Genomic DNA, 22923 nt, shown 5'->3' on the forward strand with positions numbered 1-22923 from the left:
TTTTTGCTGCCCTCTGACTCATTGGGGCTTCTCAGCCCAAGCAGAGGAAGCTTATTTTTCCATGCCCTTGAATGATACTGTCTCCCCAGCTACTCCCCTGGGCCTCCCTCAAGTCTCCACCTAAAACAGTCCCAAGGAAACACTCCCACCCGCCATTAGCGCCCCATTCTCTCCACAAGGTCCAGGAATCTGGGCAGGGATTGGCATGAAGGGTCTGCTCTCACTGGCTGGCACTGTGATTTCTCTGGTCTTGTAGTGGGGCCAAGACAGAGTCCGGGGGACCCAGGGCTGCATAGGATCCAGGATACTACTTTCCGCTTGGCCCAGGTTGCCTCCTGCGAAGTGAAGAATGTGAGTACCACTGGTTTTTACCTATAATACCAGGATAATTAAGCTTTTCTGTGAGCACAGTTCCCTGCTGATGCAGCTGCCTGGAGCCCTGGCATTTATTGAGCTCAAAGTAATAATTCATTGTCCTTTGCATGCTCAAAAACCACCTTCATTTTCGGTCCAAGACGGAGCTACCACAAGGGAACGCGGGCCTCGCCAGCTGCCTCACTCGAGGACATCCTCCCAGGTCGCCCTTGGGGCCCTCAGGTACAAACATAGGGTGGAGAGAGGTGGCGAAGAAGTTCTCTCTCGTGGAGAATCAGGTTACAACCCCATCTGTTTGTCAGGCTGCTAAAGGGGGTGAGGGTGGCAAGCTTGGCTGGGCGTGCGCAGCGCGGAAGGGTGGCGACAGTGTACCCACACTAGCCGGGCAGTCCTTTCCCTGAGCTGCCCGCGGAGCGGTAGGCTGAGCTCCCGCTCCTGGGTCTTCTGCGCCTTTGCTTGAGACTTTACGGTAAGCCGCTCCTCCCGCGCCCCCGCCCCCAGCCCCGCGCGGCGATCCCCGGCGCCGACGCCAGGCGCTGGCCGTGGTGCTGATTCTGTCAGGAGCTGGCGGCGGCGACGGCGGTGGCCCCGCTCCCTCTCCCTGGCCGGACCCCGCTCCGTCCCCCGCGCCCACACCCCGCCGAGCCCCCCGCGCTCCCGCCGCGGCTCCGACCCCAGGCGCGGCCGCCACCAGCACCATGCACCCGGTAGTCTTGCTGCTCCTGCCCTCGCTGCTAGCGCTCCTGGCTCACGGTAAGGGACCACGGCGTCCGACGACAGGATGGAGGCGGGACGAGGTCCTGGGGTGGGAAGAGAGGACCGTACCGGCACCCAGCTCCGCGCATTTGGCTGCCCAGAGCAGGGACCGCTCTCCGCCAGCTGAGCTGCCCCCTGCGCCGGCCAAGCCGGGCGGGGCGCGGGCTCCGCTGGCGGGAAGCTGCCGCGGCTCCCGCCATTCGCGCCGGCCGAGACCTCGCCTTTAATCTTCTCCCCGGATCTAATGGGATTTCTCTGCTGCAATTCATCACGCCACCCCCTCCCCGCACACACTCACGCGCTACCCGCGCGCTACCTCACCACACTCCAGGCGTCTAGGAGCGCCGGTGCGCGTGCTGTGGGGGAGGGCACAGGGCGTTGAGTCCGGCTGGTCGTATCGGCGGCCCGCCGAACCGCCTGCCCTGCTGCCAGCCAAACTTCGCTCGACTTTGCCGCCTGTTCCGGGGCCTCTCACGTCCTCACTGCAGAGGGACGGGGCTGGATGGCTGCGGGACCCGGGGTTGTCCGGGACGTCGCTGCCACGCCGGAGTCGGAACCTGGAGTACAATTCCAGGGAGAGAAACTCGGGGCAGCCGAGGACCCCCCCTCCGGCTACTCATTCTGCCCTGGTTGCACCTTTCCAACTGAGGTCCTGGGATAGAGACTGTCCTCCCAGAAATCCTTTCCTTGCTCTCCTCCCCTCGTACACCCCCGGAGCTCTTCTTCCCTCCCGGCCTGGCATCCTGCTCGGCCCCCGCCCACCCCACGCCCGGAGACTCGCTGCGGGAGGACCGGCACCTCACCTCGCAGTCCTCTGCTCTCAGTCCGGTCTCCAACTTCATCAGTTTGTGGTCGAGGGAAGCTTGGTCAAGGAGTGGGCAGCAAGGGAGTGTTGGGGAGAGGATAGGGGTTCTGTGCCTCGGAGAAGGAAGATTTTCTAGTCTCAGTGGGACAAACAAGCATCCATCAAAGTTACGGACACCCGGGTTCTTCTTCCACTGCAGCCAGTCGGTTGGTGGGGTCGTCGGAACCTTGCTTGGAGTCGGAACCCACCGTCCCTCGAAGTATGATTCGTAGCACCTGACGTGGAGTGGGAAGAACATGGGAGTTTCTTTTGATCCTTCCAGGCCGCATCAGAGGTCAGGGCAGTGGGGCCGGGGCCAGGCTGGGCACCTGGCCAGCAATTTCCTTCGCTCTGCGCCCGAAAGGACGCGGAAGCCCCTCTGAGCCTCTGGCTCCTGTCGCTCCGGTCCTGGTGTTCTCGTCCAGCCCCGGGCTGCCGATGCCAGGTGCGCCGGGAACTCGGAACAGTGTTTTCAGGTTGGGTGGGGCGGGGAGAGGAATCGCGCAAACCCCACCCTTGGGGAGAGGGGATTGGAGGAGAGGGAAAGCCTGCATACTGGCCCAGCTTTTGGAGAAAGTCCCTCGAAGTATAGGACTTGTCTTGGGGTCAGGCCCCATCCTTGAGCTGGACCGCTCCCCTCAGGTGCAGCGAGAGTGTATACCCCTGGGGTGTAGTCTGAAGCCTCGAGTGTGGGTGAGTGGGTTTGAGTGTGTATGTAATATTTCAGCGTGTCTGGAATATTGGGTCTGATTGTGTCTGCACTTCAGGAGGTCTGAACTTTGGGTGAGGGCTCAGCAGCCTGGTTGTGAGGAGTGTGTAAGGCCACTGGTGTGCAGTGCAACCTCTGCCAGAAAGCTCACTGCAGGGCTAGAGTGAGACTTCTGGTCTCCAGGAGGACTGCTGGTGTGGCCTGTAGTGGGGGTGCAGGTGTGAATGTTAGGAGGAATCTGTCTGCTCTGTGGCTGATGGTCTGTGTGCCCCTGTCTAGTGTCCCTCCCTGATGCACCTAGACCTCTCCAATGCCTGTGGTACCACCCTCCCAAAGGATATATGGGGTGTATGCCCCTCCATCCCAACAGGGCTTCCAGGTCCCAATCACTGGGGTACTGAATTGTCTCAGTGGGAAGCAGTGCATGTGGTCATCTCAGGACTCCTGCGGGTTGAGCTCTAAAAAGAAAGGCCTTGAGCTTGATCAGTAAAGGCCTTGGGCTGTGCGCCTTTCCACCCACTGGTGCATCACAAGACCTCATGGCCTCAAGACCAACCCTTAGAGCTTTGCTCACACAGAGGCTGAGGGACACAGGGCATGGGATGCAGCTGGGAACAGACCCGAATCAGAGGGGTGCTAGATGAAATCAAGCTGGGCCTCATTCAACCCTGTGGGCTTAGTCCCTTATTAACCTGCAGCTGCAAAGCTGCAACTGGCCTCCAGCATGAGAGGCACTGCGGTCCACCAGTGGTCCTCCTAACCTGGGGCAGTGCCAAGCAATCCTGCCACAAGTTGAGAGGAAATTGGTGTAGGAGGGGCAGCACAAGCCCGGGCCTGCTGTGTCAGTTTAATGATTTTTAATGAGCAATTACCTTTAGTCATTCTCCTAATTTCTGAATATCAATAAAGTTAATTAAACTCTGTGTGTGTGAATATGGCCTGGGGAGACTGTGAAGGTGGAAGCCACAGAGACTGGGATGGGGTTGAGTCTCCAGGAGCTGCCTCTCTGGCTGTGTTATCTTGGACCCGATGCTCTCCCTCTCTGAACTCTGATCAAGTGTGTGGTAGGAAGAAGGGGTGGGAGGGGGACATAAAGAAAGGGTTGCTCCCTCTGCCAAGAACTCAAGGATGGTGTCTAGGAGGCAAGGCTGAGGAAGGAGAGAGAAGGAAGGCTTGGCCTTCAGAAGACCCAGGGCTGAAAGGATTAACAAACCAGGGATGCCTTCACCTAAAATGGTAATTGCTGTTTCCTGCAGACACTGTGGAAGGTGCAGGATTCTAACTGTACATTCCAGAGTCTGGGGGGTGTAGCAAAGCCAATACCAGGCCCTGATCCCTTTTCCCCAGCCTGGCACTTTGGGCAGAAAGTGGGTGCTGGAGACAAGACCCCATGGGAGGCAGTCTAGATTCCATTCAGAGCCCCAGAGGTTGACAGGTTTGACAGGGCAGGGACGAGTCTCCCTGGGCTTTTGAGGTGACTGGAGGACCCAGAGACTACCTTGGACTGGAGGGGAAGTCTGGAGGGGTTGGCTTTTTGCCCCTCATGGATCTAAACTCATCAGGCTTGGCAGGCCCTGGCTGCGGTCCCAGCCTTCTCAGCAGGATGGCAGCTTAAAATGCTTTGGGGACACTAACAGGGAATGAGGAGACACAGGGGCTGGGCTTAATTAGAAACTGGGTTTAATTAGAGCTTCCATGACCCTCCCACCATGGCTGCCTCAATGGTTGGGGCATATCGGAAAACCTGCTTCCTTAGCTCATCCCTCTACCCAGTCCCACATGCCCAAGCCTCCAGCCTCCTCCCACCCTCCTGGTCCCCACCACACCCAGCCCTCTCAGGCACCATTTGCCAGGCTGGGCTCAGCTCAGCAATGCCATGCCTATGCCTGGACAGAGCTGTCAGAGGTGGGTGCCCCACCCCCCAAACGAAAAAGAGGATGTGGGAAAGGGGCTATAGGTAGGTGTTACTTAAGTGAAGGAACTTTTCAACCCAGATAGTTCAGACATGCCTCTGCCCTCTCTGGAGCTCTACTTTCTGGAATGTTCAGTGTAAGATTGCACCAAGCTGGTGGCTGCTAAACCTGGGTGCACATCAGACCCTCTTAGGTCTTGTCAAATCATCCAGATTTGGAGGTCCCAGCTTACTGGCCTGCTCTCATGGAGAAAGAGCCAGAATCTGTATGTAAGAGGCTGGGGGATGAGGGGAGACAATGCTGCTAACCCTAGTCAACAGCTAGGAGGTGACGCACAGGCATTTGCCGGCCTCCAAGGCCCCTTCCTGACTAATTCCAACAGGAAGAAGCAGGTCCAGGAAGCCAACTCACCAGCCAGGCCAATCAGTTACACCTACACCAAAGAGGACACATTCTCAACAGCTTTTGGGCTCTTGCCATTCCTTCTGCCTGAAATTCTTTGCCTCTCCAGGGCCAACCTGGCTCACTCCACCTCATGCTTCAGGTGTTGGCTTAGCTGGTGCAATTTTCCAGCAAATATCTATGGGGTATCTACAATATGATTTCTCAGAGGAAACCTCACCAGACCTCCAGCCTGACGCAGGGGACTCTTCTGTGCTCCCACCATCCCCTGGCTTTCCCTTCAAGTTAACCCATCTTGTTGGGTCATGAACATGTTGAAATTTCTGACAGCTTGATACTCCTCTCTAGGATCAAGACTGAACTCAGAAAGGAGGCCACCAAGATTTAGTTCAGTCCCTCTGTCTTGGGACAAATGCTCCAGAATTCCTACTTGGAAGAAGTTTAGGGTCAACTGCCTGTTTAGCTAGGAGAGGTTGGGTGCATGGCAGCTAGGATTGTGTTTTGAAACTAAGTTTGCGTAGCAAGCACACTATTTTTACACAGATTTTATGTCAGGAACTTTTCCCTCTCCTAACAGTTGGCCAATTATCCCAACTGTAAATTATAGCCTTTAGTTCATTTTTTCCCTTCACAAATTAAGCTGTCACACTGTCAGCCTAAGGTGTCTTGGGGGTGGGGTAATGACGGCCATTCTGAGAGAGCTAAAGCTTCTCCCCAGCCACCCCTTAGTGCCACCACTGCTCATGTCTCTAGTGGCACAGAGCCTAGCTAGCCCTTGGCAGACATTAAATCCAGTGAATAAACTCACAAGAGTTGCACAGGCAGACAATGGCAGAGTTAAGCCTGGAGCCCAGGCTTCTTGATTCCCTCCTACAGCACCTATTGACCACTTCTCCTGGCTAAGAGGGGTCCCTGTATGAATTTAAGGACTAAAGTAAGGGAGGGGCAACCCCATGTCATCTGCCTTCATAGCCCTCTCATTTATTTCAGCTTCCAACACCCTCACAGAACTTGAGGGACCAATATGAAACCTTGGGAGAAACTCTGAGCCTGGCATGCCCTTAAATGAAAGGTGCGGGCCAAGGAATCATGCAAGATGACAATTCATATCCATGAACCTTTCCCATCTCCTAAAAGAGAAGTCCCTGGGTACATCCATCTACAACTAATTCATTCATTTCACAAACATGTATTGAGATATGAGGCCTATCCCAGAACCCTCAGGGGTTAAGCCTTTCAAATGCTTTTTCTATTTAATACAACAAAAGACTAGTTATGCCCGCTTTACAGATGGGAAAACTGAGTTTCAGAGACATTAAGTCACTTAACCTGGGCTTCACAGCCAGTAAGTAATTAAGGCTACTCTGAAATGCCTGCCCATTTTGCAAAATGTGGCTGCAGCCAGCGCTGTGCCCCAGCCTGAGGCAAAGCTCTAGTACCGGCAGATGGGAACCTAGGAAGATGTCATTATCCTAATGATAATAATAATAGCAGCAACAATGATAACAAACATTTATTAGGCACCAGCTATGTGCCAAGCATTGTATTGCTTTACATACAGTTCATTTAGTCCTTATATCACCTGTATGAGAAAGAAGCTATTATCTGCATTTTGTATGCCAAGTTCAAACTCATGTTGTCAGGCAGACCCAAGGCATAAATGGCCCCTAACTTTCTCCTAGCACATTTCTGATAATGATATCTTGATGTGTACCATCAGTCCTTACCATTGCAGATTAGGAGCATTTTATTTCACTCAGTCCTCAATGGCAGAGGAGTAAAACATCCTCTCTGACATTTGGAGGCCAGGGTAGAGCACAGGGCTGGGAGTCAAGTGAACCCTGAAGTCTTAGCCCAGAGGTCAGTGACACTGGGGGATTCTTAACTTTCCCACTCTTTGAGGGACTTGGTGAATGAGACCAGTTGTTCTGGTCCAGGCACCTGGGCTGCCCTGCTCCAACCCCTTAGATCCCTCAGAGGCCTCACTCCCAAGCAGAAAAGGCCAGGTTTCCCTGAAATTCAGCCCCAGGACAGAGCTGGGTGCCAAGCCCGCCCCAGCTTCCCTCCACCTGCCTACCTGCCGGCCCTGGGAGGGGAGAATTGATGCTGCCGCCACTGGCAGCATTGTTTGCCATTGATTGTTGAGCTTTCTCTGTGGGCTCCGGAGCAAACAACCTGCCCCTTCTCCAACAATAATCCAGGCCTCCAGCTGCAGTCTACAGCCTTGCTGGCAGGCAGGCTGGCAGGAAGGGGCAGGGGTAAGAGGTCCTGGGTGGGCCCAGCAGGGACAAGAGACTCTGCCAGGTGATGAGAAGGAACTGAGTGGACATAAGAAGCGAGGCAATGGAGAAACAGGGTGCAGGGTGCTGGTGGGCCCCGGGCCCTGTGCATGCCTTAATCGGTCCAAGCCACATTTTTTTCTCAGTCATTTTTCTATACCTGGACTGCTATCCTGGGTCCTTCTGCTTGTTTCAGTTCTCCTACCCTTCTTTTCCTGATCATCCAGCCCAGAGGACACTCTCTCTCCTCTAAACACTAAATACCTCCCATTAGGAACTTAGCCTGACCATCTTTCACCCAGCTGTCCATCCTCCATTCAACAACTCTTTGTTCTGTACCTATCAGGTACTTTGATAGGCAGGAAAACAACACAATCCCTGCCCTTAAGGAATTGTTTGGAGAAGGAGCAGCCTTCTTAATAAGCTCTGCTGTGACTGCATCCCCAGTCAGACCCAGGGCCCTCTGATTTTAATTAAATGAGATACAAATGAGATGGCAAACAGCACCTCACCTTCAAAAGGACAGGAAGCTCCCGGCCAGTTTCTCACATGTAGCAAGGCTCACTTTTGGGGTCTTTGAGGGCCCAATAGCCTCTGGGATCCATCGACCAGGCCATGCTGGGTACCCTCCATCACAACTCTTCCCGTCCCTGTCGGGTCTGGGTGTCACGTTAACCCACCAACACAGCAGAGCATTTTCAGGGCCCCTCCCGGCAACAGGCCACATATGTAGCAGAAAGCAGAAAGCAAGCAGTGGGTCTCCCCCTCCCCCAGTGCAATCCCCAGGGGCCCGGCAAGAACCCTGACACCCTGGCATCAGCCTCAGCATCTCCCTCAGCCCCCCATTCCTCCCCTCCCCACAGGCTCCCCTCCCTACTCACAGGGCCCTCCTCCCAGCTAGTCATCAGCCCCGCTGGGAGGGCAGAACGGGCAGGGCTCCTTTGAAAAGGGCCTGAACTGCTGAACAACCCCCACAGATGCTCATTTGCATGCTGATTTCCCCCCCTTTGCACCCTGGCTCCTTATTAAAGGCACAGAAGCAGGCCCTGCTCCTCACTCCCAGCCCAGATCCTTCCACCCCCTACCCCTCCCACCCCCATCCATAGCTTCTCCCTCCCTCCCTACCAGCCCAGCAGCTGAGCACCAGCTCCTTTGTCCCACAAGCAGCCACCTGCTGAGTGTCTGGCCTGGGTCCCACCAGCCAGCAGATGCCTAGGGAGTCCCACAGCCCAGAGGCGGGTATTGGGCTGGGTGGAGAGCCAAGTTGCTTCTTAGGGAGAAGGGGCAGCCCCAAAGAAAGAACATGATCAGCAGAGGGGGCCAGGACCCCCCACTTCAGGTTTAAACTAAATACTGGCTCCTGCTGGCTGGATGACCTTGGACAAGTCCTCTCACCTTCCTATGCCTCCTTGGGAATTCATGGTGCCTGTCTACCTCTTTCACAGAACAGCATCAGGATCAAAGGAATTAGAGGGGATGGTGACAGGGAAGAAACCAGAAGGAATCAGAGGAGGAGGATATCCCCCAGTAGCCAGAACTTTCCACCACCAGGATGGGTTGATTTCAGGTAGTCAGTGGAGGAGCCCAGCGCTGGACTGTTGCAGCAGGGCTGGGGAGGGAGTGCCAGCTGGTCCAGGTCTGACCAGGAAGGTGAGACCAGCAGTGCAGAGGGATAAAGTTTGAGTTCAGAGTGCTTCTAAGGGCCTTTGCCCTGGCTCGAAGCTCTGATGGACATTGTCCTAGACATCATTTGTATCTAGCAAGGGGATGTTCTGGTAATTTGAAACATCTGGTCAAGCAGCTGGCAAGCCCCCTCATGTCATGAGGCTCTATTTTCTGACTGCTTAAAGGAAATGGGGGGAAATAGAGTCACCTTCTTTTTTGGACAGAAGAGCTCCTGGCATCTCTAGACAAAGGTGTGAAAGTGGAACCAAACAAGGCTTATATGAGAAGAGGTCATTTGTGCATTTGTTCATCCAACCCCACCTTGTCCCCTTTCTCACATGTCCCACTTAGTTCTTGCCCATTTCCTGGAAGAGCACTAGCCCTGCCCTACTGGGTCTAGCCACCCTTCCCATCCCCCTCTGCCTGCTAGCCCAGGCTAGGGGGAGCCCCGCCGCTCAGGTTGGTGTGGTGCTCCTGAGGCTCCAGCCACCCCGGTGATGCTCGGAGCCTGGCCCTTGTTGCACCTGTATCCATAATGCTGCCTCTGGTACGCCTGGGCCTCAAGCAGAGAAGACTGGAGGGAACAGGGTAGGAAGACTTGGCCCTCTCAGCTCAAGGTGTCTGTATACCCAGCCTGACAGGGGCCTTGGAGATCAAAGCAAGGTTGGCAAGAGAGAAGCCTGAGGGGCTAGGGAGCTGCACAGTGGGTCCATCTTGTATTCCTGAGTATCTGGAGGTAGGTAGCCATGTCTGTGGGCATTTCTGCCTGGCCTGTCCACCTATCCCCAGATTACTGTGTCCATATGTCCCTGAATATCTGTGTCCTCTGTCCCTGCATCCTGGGACTGTGGTCCTAGGTGTAGGCACAACAGACTCCAGCTCAGGCTGGTCTCTCTCCCTCCCTGCAGCCCCCACCACCCTCTTCCTCCCTAATCTTGGGCTCCACTGACCCCTCAAGGAGACTAGCTAGAGCTGCTGCTGCTATTTTTAGCAGCTCTGCACCCCTCCCCTCCCCCAGTCAGGCTTGCTAGGAAGTGGGGAGGACAGGCAGAGCCTGGGGAGCCTCAGAGTCTAGGCTTCTGGGCAGTAAGGCTCTTTCCCCTCAGTCCCACAAGACCGTGGAGGCAAGGGGAGCCTGGGCTCATCTGTAGGTGCAGGGTCCATGCCCCGGGGCAGGTTAGACTCCATCCCACCTGCCTGGGACTGGGAGAAGGTCCCAGGCTGTCTTCTTCCTGCTCCCCACCAAAGTCCCTGAGATTTGAGCCCAGGCCTCCAGTGACTCTTCCCAAGGCCATTTGGAAGTAAGGCTGGAGCTCCTGGGTCTCCCTCATAGAAGCTGGAGAGGGAGAGGCCCAAAGTATCAGGAAGTCAGGGGGTGGGGGGAGGCACACTAGGGTGAGGTCACCCACCCAGGTATCTCTGGTACTGCCCTGGCACTTCCCAAGGAAGTTTCAGGACCCTGCTGCAGCTCAGGTCTGCCAGAAGTCCACCATCAGAGCTCCTTGCCCCACCACACCACCACTCCAGCTGCCCTGGCAAGTGGCACCAGCTAGGAGGGGATAGGGCACAGTAGCCCAAAGGACCTGAACTGAGGGACCAAGAGGGGAATCAGACCTGGCCCCCTCGGAGTGGGTGCCAGCCCCCTGCCTCAGGCTGCCCTTGCTTTCTGAGGTGTTTTGTTCCCACATCTGTCCTTCTGTCTGTCTTCTGAACTCAACAGGGCAAGGATTGCCCCAGGGCAGTCTCCCAGCTAGCCCACCCCTGCAGCTGTCTGATCCTATTTCTTTACCTGTGGGATGGGACAGGTTAATCAGATAGTGTAGGTAAATGGGCCAGCAGTCTGGCACACAGGCACTCAAAAATGTTAAATCTCTCCGTGGGTCCTTTTCTCACACCTGCATCCCCCACCTCCCACCTTGCCCCACCCCCACACGCACATACATGCACACACACAGCCTAGCCCTCCAGACGCTCAGAAAATACTGACCAACAGATGGAGGGGAGGAGACAGTTTCAGTGCTGTACAGAAGGAAACTGTCAAGTCAACAGAGCACAGTCCACTCTTCCAGGCCCCCTCCACCTTTCCCATTGCCCATCAGGAGTCTCCATCAGCTCTTGGGCATGGGTACAGATAATAGAGGGTCTGTGACTCTCCATCCCACCCACCCCAAGACTCTAAAAAGCTGGAAACTAGGTACTGTATGAAAGCCCAGACAAGCCCAAGGTCACACAGCCTGTCAGTAACAGAACTACCTCCATGCTGGAGTCAGGGTTCTGACAAGGCCAGGCCAGGCTCCTTCAGCTACGTGTATCTAAGCTAAGAACAGATACTCTATTGACCTCCAGGGGAAAGAGTGGCCAGAGTACATTGACATTAAGAACCAGGGCGGCCCAGGGGATCTGGGTTCAGGGACCCTCCATCCCTAGCCAACTTCCCTGATCCATCCCCTCCCAGATCCAGCTCACAAAAGCAGCCTTATAACAAAGGTCACAAGGTTAGGGAGGCAACTTTGGCCCTGGGGCATAAAACAAGCCCCTTCATCAGACCTGATGGTCACAGAATCTTGGGACTATTGGGCTGTCAACTCAGCTCAGAGTTGAACATGGGTGCTGGGAGCAACCTCAATGTGCTAGCTTTTGAAATTCAGCGTGGGGGCCCAGAGGGGGCAGCAGCCCAGAGATGCTGGTGTGGAGCCCAGAAGGTACCTGCTCTTGGACCCTGGCACCTTATGCCATGTCTCACTGGGCTGTCCTTGGTGGGAACCTGGAGTCAGGGAGTAGGCAGAGGATGGAGAGGATGGCTACTCTTCCCTGGATCAACCTCTGTTCCCTAACTTCACCACTGGGCTTGGCTCCAGCCAGAACACAGTTTCTGCCTTCACAGACTTCCTCGTCCCAGCTGACATTTCCAAGGTTTTCCATTCAGAGAAATACATTCCTCCTGCTGACAAGGTGGTGGTGGGAGCAGTTGGCACTAGAGGAGCACCAGGCTTATGTTTTTCCCCTGCCCTGGCCACACTGCTGCAAGTTGGCATAGTCAGGCAGAGTACAACAGATTGATTAGTTCCCAGGTTGGTGAGGGGGGTGATGCCAAAGGGTGCCCCTGCTGCTCCTCCCCTTGTTCCAACCTGCCTCAGGGGTGGAGGTCCATTCTACTGCCCCCACCTCCAGAGCTAGCCCTTCCCTTGCCTGTAGGTGTCCAGTTCCTGTGACACTTACCCAGCCCCAGAAACTGTGGGCAGGCAGGAAGGGGGAACACAGGGCTGCAGGAGAAGGTGTAGCATGCAGCAGGTGACGCCGTAGCAGAGGCCTCATTAATCACCTCTCCAGCCCCCAGCTCTGCAGTGGTGAAACCATATTAGATTTTAAATTGGAAAGTGGAGAACATGGCAGTTAGCTGGGAGCTCCCTCTACCTTGGGCCCCTGGTCACAGCCCCACGGGAGGGAGGGAGCAGTGGGGAGAAGAGGGCTGGCCCCTCTCAGCCCACAGCCCTGTGTCCCCTCCCCTCCTGTACCCAGAGCCCGAGGGGCTATCCAGATGGTCCTGGGAAGGGTCGGGTTGGGGTCCAGGAAGGGAGCAGAGTGAAAAGAAGAGAGCACAGCAGCCATCTGGGGGAGAAACGCATGTCTTCAGGGAGCTAGGGCCTTTCCAGCCTTGAGGGCTGTGAAGCCAGGTTCCAGGGTGTGGCATCAATGGGCAAGGACACACTGTGGTGACTTGTATTGTGTGCATGTTTGGACCTGCACACACACACACACACACACACACACACACACATGCTCATGTATACCCACAAGCCCACATATCCACACATGCTCACATGAAGCAGCAACTCGGTGCAGTAGAAATTTTGAGCCCAGGCTGTGGAATGGGCAGACCCAATTCAAACCCCTTCTTTGCCACTCTCCTCCTGTCTGAACTAGGATGATTCATTTTGCCTCTCAGCTTCAGTTCCTTCATACATAAAGTGGAAAATATTGATTCCAAGCACAGAAGGCTGCTGCTCTGGGTGGAGGACAGCTCTCCAGGAGGTCCATGCCTGACTCACAGAGGGGGCTCTGTAAAAGTTAGTGCCCTGCCCTGGATCCAAGGCCAGGCAGCTGCCCTGGAGCTCAGGGGTGGGTGGTGACCAGGTCAGGGCCCCTACCTACTGGGGCAGGGTGATAGGGGCAAGTCAGCAGAGCACAGCAGGCATTGTCATGGGACACTCACATACCCTGGTCCCATCCTGGGCCAAATCACACGAGTCTAAGCATTCCTAGTTCTTCACAGCCATAAAGTCCTCCTGAATTGGCTCTGCCTGAGCTCCCAAAATTGCCCATCAAACATCACACCCCTTAGAACACCAATGGTCCACCAAGGCTGGACAGCAAATACCACCAGTGGACAGCGCTAATCCTCCCTGAGGAGTGAGTGACTGATAGGCCCAGCTCTCCTGAGGCCTTTATGAAAAATCTGAAGTCATCTCATGGCTTCTTATCACCTCTCCCTGCCTAACCCCAGTCCCCAACTTTCCCAGGCCCAAAAGAGGGGAGCAGACACTAACCCCTGAGTGCTAGGCCCTTCCCTTCTGAGAGGTGGTGAGTACTGCAGGGGTTGAGAGCTCAGGTATGATGCTGCACTTACCATCATGACAGCCACTAACCATGTGTGGCTATTTAAGTGTAAATTAATTAACGAAATAAAATTTTAAATGCAGTTTCTCAGTCTCATGAGCCACAGTTTAAATGCTCAGTAGCCAAGTGTGGTTACTGGCTACCCTATCAGACACACAGATATAAAACATTTCTATCACTGCAAAAAGTTCTGTTAGCACTGCTGTAGGCCTGGACAGCATCTGGGTTTGAATCTGATATGCCCAAACTAGTAGCCCTAGGAACTGCACTTCCCCAGGTCCTAGTTTTGCTATGTATACAATGGGATAATAAAAGTTCATACCTCGTAGACTTATTGTGGGGATTAAATAAGTTAATTCTGGTAAAGCACTTAGAATGGGGTGGGGTACATGGTAAATTCTTAGTAAACAGTAGCATTTGATATTTTACTCACAGAGCCCTTTGTGGCTTGCCAGAATGTGAGAGCTAGCAGAGCCCATAGATACTTTTTCCATTTTACTGATGGGGAAATGGAGGCTCAGGATGGGTAAGTGATTTGCACAGGGACCCAGCCTGTTAGGGGCAGGACCATGATCAGGAGTGCCGACTCCTGGCTGGGGCTCACTACCCTCACCCACACTTCATCCCTGGAGAGGCTGAAGCTCAGGGTTACCCACCACCTGAATCCAGGATGTCAGGAGAGGTAGCTGCTCAGGAAGCAGTGAGCACTCTGTCCCTGGAGGTATGCCCACAGATGGTAGACAGCCTCAGAAATATTAGAAGGTCCACTCTTCAAAGAAGGCCAGATGTTCTCTGACCCCCAACATCCAGAGTCCCAGCCTAGCCCCAAGCTAGCTGTGTGACCTGGGAAAGCCCTCTGGACTCAGTTTCCTCCCACATAGGAGGATAAGATGCTCACAAAGGCTACAAGGGCTCAGATTCTGGGAGGCAGCCACTTCCTTGCCTGGAACCTTGCCAAGAGAAAAGTACCCCCATTCATATTTGCAGTCCAGATTTGACTGGACCATCAGGGGCTGACCAAGAGAGGGTAGTAAGAGGGTGTAATGGGAGGTGGTCAATGGCAGGGGAAGAGAAGGCAGTCTGGGACTGGGGGTCCTACCATCTTGTACCAGCAGGCACTCTTCATCAATTGCCAGTTGGGTCTGTGCTGGGAAACTGCCAAGGGCTGGCTGCCCATCTTCTCCCTGTAGGACCTGCCCCTGCCCACCCCCTGCCCACCCCTGTTGGCCGAGGGCCAGGTGCTTTGGGGAGCAGGGAATCTTCCAAGTATGCAGACAGACAGAATCGCAGCCTGGAAGCTGTGTGCCCTGAGCCCACCCTTCACTGTGCCTAGCACGAGGGGTCAGCATTTGTGGGCAGATGTGTGGGATGAGAGATGCTCTGTGCTGGATCCTTGCCAATGGATGCAAGTGATACATGTGCTGAGGACCCACCAGGAGGTGACCCCAGGAGGTCAGAAGAGGGAGCTACTGTCACCCATTAGGCTGGGCAGGGATACTCCCCATGGTAGGAGACAGGAGCTGGACCTGGTAGCTCTGTCAGGGAGGGTTTGAAGAGACAAAGGAGTAATGAGCAAATGGGGTAGAAAGGGGAAGGTACATGATCTGGCAGAGAAGGTCCCCTTGAGTGCCCAGCCCAACCACTACCCCTCAAGGATACAACCAGGACTTTCTATCCCACCCCCCTGAACAGAGCTCCCAGCATGAGTGTCTTAGAAGAGTGGCAGCCAGGCTGGTGGGGAGATAGTCAGGAGGCCCCAGGAGGGCCAGTGGGAACTGAGGACAGAGGACAGAGCTGAGCTATGGAGCTGCCCAGCTCTGGGCTCTAGTTCCAGGCTTGCCATTCATTAGCTGTGCAGCCTTGAACAAGTTCCTTACCCATTCTGGGCCTCAGTGTCTTTATCTCTCTGGCTAAGGGGAAGATAAGAGATTATATGTGAAGATGCTGAATGCATGGTCAGCATGCAGTAAACACTGAGTAATGTCAGCTGTTACCAGCCCAGCTGCCAGCCCCCGATCACAGGAGACAGAATGGGTCCATTTGGATTTGCCATATCTTAAGGGTGACCTTGAAGAAGCTACAGTTCACTCTAGGCCTCAGTTTTACCATCTGTCATATGGGCCTTACATGGCCTTTCTTATTAATGTAAGTAATCAGACAGCAGCAAACCTGCCTCAAATGTGAGGGTACTATAGGTAATTATTTCAGTAGTTCCTGGAATCAGAAGCCTTTAGAACTGGACTCAAGCCTCAGGGGCCCTATGTGGCCCTGCTAGCCTCTAGGTGGGGCCCCTCAGTTCAGGAAACAGGCCTGGGCCTGTGGAGACCAGGTTGTGGCTCTGGGAGCCCAGGTGCTCTCGCTACCAGCACCCCTCTTCCCTCTCTCGGGGCTCCGGGATAATGGGGGTCTGCAGGGGCCAGGCCCTCACTAATCCCCTATTAAAACATGAAAGGGGCCAGGGAACCTCCAGAATAAACTCATTAACTTTTATGGGATAGTAAATGGATCCCATTAAATTCTCATTCTCCCTATGCTAAGGCAGCATAACCTCCAGAACCCAGAAGGGTGGGCTCCCTGCCCATTGTATCCCCCTATGCCCACCTGTAATGCCCCCCATCCAGCTGAGAGTTGGTGCTGCCACAAGGTGGGGATCAAGCCCAACCTCATCGCAGACCTCTGGGGCCCCCTCCCTGTGCCTGGAATCTCAGCCTGGAAGCTGTGTGCCCTGAGCCCACTCCCTCTGAGGCCAGCACCTTGGGCCCTGGAAGGGGGACCTGGCACCTCTGCAGGGGCTGCCAGAGTGACAGGAGGCCCCTTCTGCTCTTGCAGAGGATGGGGTGGGGCTGGCAGGTGGGAGCATAGGCCTGCCTCCAGGTGGCTCTCACCGGGACCACAGACAGAAGAAACAGGCTTGAGTGGGCAGCCGCCTGCCTGGGCCACACAGCTAATGAGGCATAGATTCAGGATCGGAACCTGAGGTTTTCTGGCTGTCTGGTGCAGAAAAGATTTGCAGAATCAATAGCACCAAGGGGGCAGCCCAGCTGGTCCTAAGGTGGCATCTGGAGCCTGCTGCCTGGTGCAGCAGACTCGGTCCTTCATAATGACACCAACCCTTCAGCATTCCCTCCACACAGACTAATTCCAGCTCCCCTGTGACCCCTGGCTGCCTCCTGGGCCTCACTGAGCCTCAGTGTCCGGTCTACAGGACAGGGACAGTAACACCTACCTAGCTGGAGCCTATAAAGAAGAGTCCTCAGTGTTACTGCTTCCCCTAAACAGAGACTAGACACCCACCCCGCCCCGCCCCCCCCCACCGCCGCCCCATCCCGATCGGAGTCTGTGGAGTGGATGGGGGTGGGGTACATGGGCTCTCATTCCTGTCCTCAACCAAGGGGACCCTTGGGGGAGGGGCCTCCAGTCCCGAGAGGGGCCACAGGGGGGCGGCAAGGGCCGGGAGGCGGGAGCTGGAGAGAATCCACTGGGGAGGAATCCTGAATGGCTCATTAGTGCCGATGAAAGCCTTTTTTCATTTCGTCTAAATACTTTAAACAGGGCTCCCTCCGATGTCTATTTGCATAGCTTAAGAGCTAATGCGGGGGGAGGGCCCAGGCGGCGGCGGGGCCCAAGCCCGGGCTGGGGGCCACCGGGAAGCGCCGGGCCTCCTCCGCCTTGGGCGTGGCGGCCGGGGAGCGGGTTTTCCCAGCCCCAGCCCTCCTTGGAGGAAGCGACGCCGGCCCTATGGGAAGGGAAGAGGGAGGAGGTGCCGCACCGCGAGTACGTTTCTGTGTTCTGGCTCCGGGTGGACCTCACCAAGTGGGGACAGGGGGGACCGGCTTGCTGTGTACCAAGGCCACATACATGCAGGCTTTGGAGGCAGCTGCCCTTTGCACCATTGGTGCAGTGTTACCCTCCTCCTATGGATGAGGACACTGACAGACGCAGGGTCACACACACTGCCACACAACAGCAACGTGGCACCCCAGAGAGGAAAGGCCAAACCCGGGGCCAGCTCCTCCCCATGCCAGAGACCTGTCTCAGGGTTGCCCTGGCAGGGGGGTGCCCAGCCTCTGCATGTGCCCCTGGGAAAACTGCTATTTAGAGCATTAAGATTCTCATAAAACCCTTCCAAAGTGCCCAATTTACTGAGGACACGAATTCTGAGAGGCAACCTGCCAGGCTTTTCAATGGCAGAGCTGACCTTTGACCACAGGTATGTGTGCTCTGCCTGTCAATGGTCTCTGGTTTGGGTCCCCTATCAGCTATGCTTTGGGCACAGGTGGGTCCCAGCCAGAGGCTTCCTGAGGGCCCAGCCTGGCTCAGGCTCAACTCAGGTTCCAGAAGCCAGGATCTCTGGTGACAGCTCCACTTGTAACCTGTATGAGACCTTGGACAAGTCCCTTCCTTTCTCTGGGCCTTAGTTTCCTCAACTGGCTAGTGTTCTCTGCTGGGTAGCTCCAGTCTCCTCCTCTCCTGAGGCAGGCAGGTGTCATGGAAAAAGTAAGCCTTTGAAGCCAAATCAACACAGGTTCAAATCTCAGCTCCAACACTGTGTGCGTGGGCAAGTCCTTACCTCACCTCTTGGCTTCAGGTTCCTTGTCTGTATTGTGGGAGTAAGATTCCTATCCCACACAGCCATAGTGTCAAATAATACAAGATGGCATGTCAGAATAGCCCGACTCAGTGTCAGGCAAACAGTGAGTGCCTGTTGAGAATGGGCATCTGGGTCCCTGACACCTATTTTTTGCTGTCCCCTGCATCCATTCTCCCTCTTTGTCCAACTCTGCACCTTTGAACTCAGCCCAAGCCGAGAATCCCGGGAACCTGGAGTGGGGCAGGGGGCAGGCCACAGGGCCTTAGGCTTCCATCAGAGTCAAATAGGGTGTCTGGAGATGCCCTCTACCCAGAAATGGCTTGTCTCCCAGAAATTATCTTACCCTCTCTGGCACCAAGGGCCACCCTCAGGTACCAAGTGGCAGCTGATTACAGAATGAATTTGCTCTTTTGATATGCTATCTTGATCCCATTTAACCAAGTGCTCAGTCCCCCCAGATAACACAATCAGTTCAATCGACAGTGACGGGAGGTGCCCATTAGCTCTGCTCCATTGCCCAGCACCCACCTGGCAGCTGGTGGGAGGAGCTGTGCCTGCTATGGTCCTTTCCTGAGACAGAGGATCTCTTTGCCAATGAAGAATCCCACAGTTTCATACACTGCAAGCCATGGACCACACCTCTTTTGGACAATCCTGGAAGGGGACACTGGAGCCCCAGGAACTCAGTCTGTGAGAGAGACAGGCTCCTCTTCCTTGTGCCATGCTAGAATCTGTCTCAGCTTTCCTGGCAAAGACCCTGTGACACCTGGGGGGTGGGCAAAGAGCATAGCCCTGTCCTGGCATGTCACAGGCATGCCTACACTCTCCATCACTGACTCGGATGAAAGATGACAGGGCACTGGACCATCTGCTCTGGAGGGGTATGGGCCTGGCTGGGCATCTAGTTTAGGCACTGTGTTGCCAGGGTCTGGCACAGAATGCCAAGGCACAGATGGGCTGCTTTAGTGGGCATCTCAGGAGATAGGGGCTGGTCCTGGCTTCTCTGGGCTTCGGGACACCGAGGCCCCTCTGACCGAGAGCAATGGAGAGCCTTCTGACCTGCACCCACATCCCCCACCCATTTCCTCCCTCCTCTCATTTGTCTGACACATCAGAGCGGCCATGGTCTCCTGAACAGAATGTAGGCCATCTGCTGCTTCCTCATGCCTGCCAGTCCATGGGGTGGGCGTGAGCCTGTGCATGACAGCCCCACCATCAGACCTGCAGAGGAACTGACTTTCTCTTTGCAAACTCCATTATCTCATCCTGGCGTGTTCCCCGTCAAGTCCTCATGCAGTCATTCTGAGAGCTGTTAGAGTCAGAATATCCTCCCAGCCTTCTCAGTGCTGGCAAATTTCTATATAAGCTGAATCTGGAGCCAGCTTCCATTGACCTTTTCCTGGCAGTTAAGGTTCTGGAGAGCCTAGTGGGTCACAAGCAGAATACACATCATCTGTCCAGCTATGAGGTTGAGTAAGAATATAATCAATCACAGAACAATCTGTACTTCATCAGCAACAGCAAATAAGTTTTATCTTCCATAGCCTATCTAATCGATTGATAATAGCTGCTGAGATAACTGTTGAGAAGGATTCTGAAGTCCCATGTGGCCTCAGCAAGAAATAACCAAAATTGGTTAATGTCTGCCATGGATTACAGCATAGGTTGGTAGCATGTCAGATGACCATTTACCCCTGCTTTAGACGCTGCTCTAGATGGACCCTGGCTAATATCACAAGAAAAATAATGTGAATTCAGAGAGACATATCAAATAGGGAAGAGAAGTAATATTATCTCAGTTAATCCTAAAAAAGAACCCCATTTTACCTTAGATGAGAAAACTAAGGTTCAGAGAGCTTAGGTTATTTGCCTGAAGTCACACAGCCCTAAAGTAATAGATCTGGGATTTGAAGCCACATCAGCCTTACTCTAGAAATTGGCTCTTCCCACTCTACTCACATTACGGTTCTAGAAGGACCAAGAAAAAAAAAAGTGAGGTAAATGGGACATAAGGGGATCCTGAGAGAGATGTCATGTACCCATGAGGGAATCTAAAATAAAATCCCAAATATATGAAGCATTTCCTGAGACTAATGACCAGCAGGTTCACTGAGAACAAGAAATGAACTTCAATGCCCTATAACCTCAGGCGGAAAAGCCACTGTGGTGGGGAACAACACTCTTGCTCAGGGTCTTGCTTTCGGTCTTCAACTGACTGGTTGTGTGTCTTGGAGCAAATCTCTTCCTTTCCTTGGCCCGTTTCCTCCTCATTAAAGAAGGCCTTTGAGCTACGTTAGGAATGGCAGATACTAATTTGTCACGTTGGTCTGAGGTATCAAGCGTGGCTGCCTGGAGCTCTGTGTTCAGAAGGATTCTGAGGCCCAGTGTGAGAGCATCATCAAACAGTGCAATGATCAATTGTTAAGATCCACCTTCAGTTTGGGAGGGAAAAGATACCTCATCCTTTGAAGTATGTGATATGTGCCAGCCTTGAAGTATGTGATAACATCCCACTTCCAGCTCTAAAATTCTATAGCCTCCGTAGTTCTCAACAGCGAGCACACTCCCCAGGGCTCTCTGTCCAGAGAGATGGATCTCCTGCTGTCTGTACTCTGTACTGGGTATGATGACACTCCTGTGGGGCAGGGGCAGAACGTTTGATCATCTCTTATTGTTTCAGGATTCTCTTCAGAGGCTCCAACCATAGGGGAAGGACAGGCCCCAGGCATGGAGGAGATGGAGGGGGAGTTGACCGTGGCCCCCACACCTGAGCAGCCAGAACAAGGTGTCCACTTCATCACAACGGCACCTACCCTGAAGCTGCTCAACCACCACCCACTTCTCGAGGAATTCCTCCAAGAGGGCCTGGCAGGGCATTCAGAGGAACTGAGGCCGGCACTGCCCTTCCAATCTGACCTGCCTATGCCACTCACTCCAAGTCCCCTTCCCCGCCTGACCAACCAGGACAGCCGCCCTGTCTTCACCAGCCCCACCCCAGCTGTGGCCGCAGCACCCACTCAGCCACAGTCTAGGGAAGGACCCTGGAGCCTGGAGCCAAAGCCGCCTGTGCTTCACCTCACGGCTCCCCTACCGCCAGGGCCCGGAATGGCAGTGCCCACCCCAGGCCCAGGGGAGAGGCCCAGTAGTACCACGCCCCCTAGCAGATTATGGACTCCAACCCAAGAGGGTCCTGGAGACATGGGCAGGTCACAGGCTCCAGAGGTCAAGTCCCAGACCACAGGGCTCAGCACAGAGGGGACCATCGCCACCTCTACAGCTTCAGGGGATGAGGAGGAGACCACCACCACCATCACCACCACCACCATCACCACAGTCCAGCCACCAGGTCAGCCACTCGCTGGCTTGCAGATCTGGAAATGGGGATGAGGGAACTGTGGGGCCCCTAAATTCTGTCTCTGTCACTGTGCCAGCCTGCCTTGCCCTTTGGCACCAAGGGCCAGCCTGCAGGAGGCATGTGGATTGGAACCAGATAGACCCAGGTTCAAATCCTGATTGGAAGTAATTACAACAGATCCTAGGAACTTTATTTAACCTCTCAGAGCTATCCAAAAATGGTGATAAGACCTACCTCATTGACCCATTTGTGGAAACTGAGATAAGATTGCATATAGTAGGCACTCAAGAAAAGGTGGTCCCTCCTTTAAATAGGGGAATAGACACCCCAAGAAGTAGGTTTCAACACACACACACACACACACACACACACATGGGTCAGCCTTAGTCGTACCAGCTCCAGAGCTGGGCTTAGCCTTGTGTTTCCTCCTGCCTCCCAGGCCCTTGTAGCTGGAATTTCTCAGGCCCAGAGGGCTCTCTGGACTCACCCATGGCCCTCAGCTCACCCACTGATGTCGGCCTGGACTGTTTCTACTACATTTCTGTCTACCCTGGCTATGGTGTGGAAATCAAGGTGAGTGAGCTGGATCCAGCAGGGACAAAGCTGGGGCTGGGACATTATCTTTCCAGAAAGGCTCTGGCTGTCAGGGGACATGGGGGTACTTAAGGGCATCAGCTGGAGGGGCGCCTAGGTCAAGGCTGGGCAATGGGCCTAAAACATGGTCATGATCCGCCCTATGCACCAGAGAATAAAGAGGCTACTGCCCCCACTCAGCAATGCCCTAGGCTGAGAGGGGCGTGGCAGAGGCAGGCAAGCCCATGCTTCTCCACCAGAGCTCAGGAGAGCCAGAGGAGGGGGCTCCAGCCTCAGGTGGGAAGGGGGGTGTCCGAATCTATGTGTCTGAGTAAGAGAATGCAGGGCTGCCTGGTTAGGCCTAAGAGAGCCATGGAACTTCATTCATTCACTCATTCACTCACTCATTCCTTCAGCAAATGCATCCTGAGCAGCTCCTCTGAGCCAGGCCCTGTGCTGGCTCCTGGGATGCAAAGGTGGGGAAGAGACATGGCAGCACCATCAGAGAGGTGACTATCTGGTGGGGAGTCAGACCTACAGTACCAGCCTCCTGCCTCCTGCCTCCTGGGCCATCTAATCCCTCTTTGGGATCAAGACGTTCTTAATCCCAAAACCTGAGCCTGCAAGTCCTCATGGATGTCCCACAGGCTCCTCCACCTCCACATGCCCCAACCAGCTCTTGCTTTTTGTTCCCCCAAACCTGTCTGCCATCCCCCCATCCTCAGAGATTGACTCCAACCAGTCAGAAATGTGGAGCAGGGCCGCTTCCATGCAATGTGGATGGTGTGCCTGGAGTTGTGAGATCAACCTGGCCCTTCTTTCTCCCTCTTTCCTGAGTCCCACC

The 22923-nt window shown here is 54.6% G+C and overlaps 1 protein-coding gene across 2 annotated transcripts in view; it reads left to right on the plus strand.

Moving 5' to 3' along the window:
• The first annotated feature begins 850 nt into the window (after positions 1-850).
• SEZ6 (seizure related 6 homolog) overlaps positions 851-22923 on the plus strand; it is a 43263-nt gene continuing 21190 nt past the window's right edge. The window contains exons 1-3 of one of the 2 annotated variants that reach the window (XM_036889838.2): positions 851-1128; positions 20832-21497; positions 21946-22079. In XM_036889838.2, coding sequence (XP_036745733.2) covers positions 1074-1128; positions 20832-21497; positions 21946-22079 — 855 coding nt within the window. In that variant the 5' untranslated portion in view covers positions 851-1073. The remainder of the gene's footprint in view (positions 1129-20831; positions 21498-21945; positions 22080-22923) is intronic. The other variant, XM_036889839.2, reaches the window with a different exon arrangement.

This window comes from Manis pentadactyla, chromosome 4, assembly GCF_030020395.1.
Source record: "Manis pentadactyla isolate mManPen7 chromosome 4, mManPen7.hap1, whole genome shotgun sequence".
In the NCBI taxonomy this organism is placed as follows: domain Eukaryota; kingdom Metazoa; phylum Chordata; class Mammalia; order Pholidota; family Manidae; genus Manis; species Manis pentadactyla.